At 45.8% G+C, this 3,653-nt stretch overlaps 1 protein-coding gene across 1 annotated transcript; it reads right to left on the minus strand.

The window, feature by feature from the left end:
- Positions 1 to 601: 601 nt before the first annotated feature.
- On the minus strand, positions 602 to 2,921 carry LOC103074189 (protein enabled homolog). Its single transcript, XM_082930840.1, is given in 5 exon segments — positions 602 to 849; positions 852 to 956; positions 959 to 1,567; positions 2,172 to 2,846; positions 2,849 to 2,921. Coding segments are annotated over 5 exon segments (1,677 nt in total). The 5' UTR covers positions 2,889 to 2,921.
- Positions 2,922 to 3,653: the final 732 nt, after the last annotated feature.

Here is a 3,653-nt window from a genome sequence, read left to right on the forward strand (position 1 = left end):
TAAACTTCCTCCCAAATCATTTTTAGGACACTTTCTTATAAATATCACCCTTGAAAGCACATACAATTCCATTTGTTCCACATTTTATGATCTTAAGCTACATAGGGCTAAACTCAGTTATTCATGGAATATCAAATATGATAGGAAGACAAACATGAGAGAAACATTTACAGTACAATAGCATAACTTGCTAAATTCCTCATCACCATTCTCTGAAAAAAACTTCTCAAGCCTTTCTCCTTTTTATTTTAGCAATGGATTGAGGAAAATGTGTGATTTTCTCTTGACATGAAAATATTTCAATGCACGGTGATCTTGCCGGACAGATTTAGTGTTTTCTGCATAACTGATACAGGAACTCCTATACAACTCTCTTCCATCCTATTGTAAATGTCAGAAAAAAGCAGCAAACTGGGACGGAAATAGCTTATTGCCAGAGTAGTAATGTCTGAAGGCTTTCAAAGTACGTTGGTTTTCCCCTCCTGTTTGTCTCCATTTTCTTCTTACAGCTCACAAAATGTAGGGGTTTTGTTGTTGTTAACACAGCTGTTCTCTGTAGGTTTTTTTTTTTCCTTCTCCAGATTCTTCTCTGCATTCTTCTCTATGCAGTATTTGACTTGCTCAGTTCCTGCCTGATTGCATCAATGAGCTTTTCTTTTAGCTTAGTTAATTCTTTTCTCATTTCATCTAAAATGTCCTGCTTCAGCCTGTCATAGTCTAGTCCCTCCGTCTGGACTCCGTTGGCACTGGGCTGTGACAAGGGCACAGATTTTGGTCTGTGTAATGAATCATAGGACCTGTTGTCAAGAACAATCTGATTTTTCCTTGGAAAATCCCATCTGGAACAACAGACTTGCTGCCATTCATTGTATTTGTTCTTTCCCAAGGTTTTGTTGTCGGTTCAGGTGTAACTGCTGAAGAGGCCTTAGAAGTTACAGGCTCTGAATTTTCATTTCGTCCTCTTTCTGTTTGGTTTCTATTGTTGATCCCTTTTCAGCAATTCTTCTCCTCCTGGCCAGCAGGGTACTCATTCCTTCCATTAAACCACTACCCCCTAAAGGAAGGGGTCCATTTCCACGACCCATGTCTGTTTTAGATGAGGCCGAATTCACACCTGTGGTGTCCCCTCCACTTGGGAAAGAGGCATCCTCCATCCGTGACACTTTCCTAAGTTTTGCTCCAGCAATTGAAGGTGCAGGTCCAGTTAAAGGGCGATTGTCTACAGACATGGATCCCAAAAAATATCCAGATGCAGGGAAGAGAGCAGCAGGAGGTGATGAGGGAGGAGGGGGTACTTGATTAGGAAGAGGCAGTGGAGGAAACAGAGGCGGGGGCCCTGAGGACGGAAGTGGAGGGAGTGGAGGAGGCCCTGGGGGAGGAGGGAGCACTGCTGATGCCTGGGCAGGACCTGGTGGGAGTGCAGGAGGGAGTGGAGGTTCAGGTGGTCCCAAGATAATGCCCTGTTGGGCTGGAGTCTCGGCCAGCTGAGAGACTGCCTGCAAGCCTGGCTTAGAAGAAGAGGCTCCCAGCGCAGAGTATAGAGGAGTCTCCACAGAGGCAGGGGCAGCTGCAGAGGGAGAAGGGAGAACACTAGGCTTGGATGAGGGAGTTGAGGCAATAGGCGTGCTTGGAGGGGGAGAAGCTCTCATCCACAGTGTGAGTGGTGCGAGGGAAGGCAGCGGTGGGCTCGTAGAGACACTGGACGTGTGACAGAGTCGAGCAGCCCGCTGGGTGCCACTGGTGATGGAGGCATCTGAGGCACAGGAGAAGAAACACAACTGGGGAGGACAGGCCTTGGACCAGTAGCTCTGCCTGGTGGGGAGAGGAGACTGAGGGAGGGGTGAGAAATCGGAAGTAGGCCAGGCACAGGGCTTCGGAGCTGGAGGTTGAAGAGAGGGTGTGTTCACAGGAGAAGGTCGAGAGTTTTTGTTCAGAGGACGAGGAACTGTAGCATAATGGGGAAGAACAGGGTGGAAGGCTGAACCTAGAGGTGTTGCAAAACGTCTCGGAGTGTTGAAGTGGTGGTATAGGGGGTGTGGAAGTGGGTGGCAAAGCGGTCACTACAGCGTAATCAGGAGTGGCCTCTGACACTGGAGCTGAGATGACTTTAGCATATGATGGAGGAGGTGCTGAAGGAGGCTGGCAACTGGCACACTCAGGAAGTGGAGCACGATACAGGGAGCTGTGGGAGGATGGAGCGGCATTTGACATTCTTCGCTCTCGCTCGCATTCCAGTTGCTCCCTTTCTAGCTGCTCTTGCCGCTCTCTTTCTTGCCTCTCCCGGTCCAGCCTCTCCAGCCTCTCCCGCTCTTGTCTCTCCCGCTCCAGGCGATTCTGATGTTCCCTTTCTTGTCTCTCTCTCTCCAGTTGCTCCTGTTCTAGTCGCTCCCTCTTCAGCCTTTCCCTTTCTAACCTCTCCCTCTCCAATCTCTCCCTTTCCATTCTTTCTCTCTTCAGCCTTTCCCACTCCAGCTCCTTTTGTTGTTGATGTTCTTGTTGTTGCCTTCTTTGAATTTCCAATTCTTCTTGTGATGGGCCATTCTGAACTTGGGCAGGTAGTTGTGAATTTTGTCTAGGCAATGTTGGCCCTGTTTCCTGTGAATCCAACACTTCTAAGGCATGCATCATGGCACTTGTGAAGACATTGGCATATTCTTTGCTGCCAAAGTTGAGACCATACACCTGTCTAGGATCCTGCCATTGGTGGAAGATCTGTGTAGCTTGATTGTACTTCAACCCTTTAGGAATGGCACAATTTATCACTACCTGATGGTCCTGAATCTTCCTGCCCACCACTCTGAATGTGTTGTTTCCTGTTTGATGATATATATGAACTCTGCTGAACCACCAGCTGGCACCCACTTTTTATTGGCATCATCATAGACCATCAAAGCAGTTCTTGTCTGACAGATACTCTGTTCACTTATTATTTTAAATGTATCATGCCACTCCCTTCTGGTCTGCAGAGTTTCTGCTGGAAAACTCAGCTGGTAACTTTATGGGAGTTCCCTTGTATGTTATTTGTTGCTTTTCTCTTGCTGATTTTAATATTTTCTCTTTATCTTTAATTTTTGTCATTTTGATTACAATGTGTCATGGTGTATTCCTTGTGGGTTTATCCTGTATGGAACTCTCCATGCTTCCTGGACTTGGATGATTGTTTCCTTTCCCAGGTTAGGGAAGTTTTCAGCTATTATCTCTTCAAATATGTTCTCAGGCCATTTCTCTCTCTCTCTTCTCCTTCTGGGACCCCTATAATGTGAATGTTATTGTGCTTAATGTTGTTCCAGAGGTCTCTTACACTGTCCTCATTTCTTTTCATTCTTTTTTCTTTTTTCTGCTCCACAGTAGTGATTTCTCTTACTCTGTCTTCCAGCTCACTGATCCATTCTGCTTCATTTACTCTACTATTGGTTCCTTCCAGTGTGTTTTTCACTTCAGTTATTGTATTGTTCAACTCTGTTTGGTTGTTCTTTATATTTTCTAACTCTGTGAAAAAATCCTTCTAACTTATCCATTTTTCTCCTGAGTCCTTGCATCACCTTTACAATCATTACTCTGAACTCTTTCTCAGGTAGATTGCCTATCTCCACATCACTTGGTTCTTCTGGAGTTTTATCTTGTTCCTTCACCTGAAACACATTCCTCTGCCA

The sequence above is a fragment of the Lipotes vexillifer genome, unplaced genomic scaffold (assembly GCF_000442215.2).
Source record: "Lipotes vexillifer unplaced genomic scaffold, Lipotes_vexillifer_v1.1 scaffold750, whole genome shotgun sequence".
Classification (NCBI taxonomy): domain Eukaryota; kingdom Metazoa; phylum Chordata; class Mammalia; order Artiodactyla; family Lipotidae; genus Lipotes; species Lipotes vexillifer.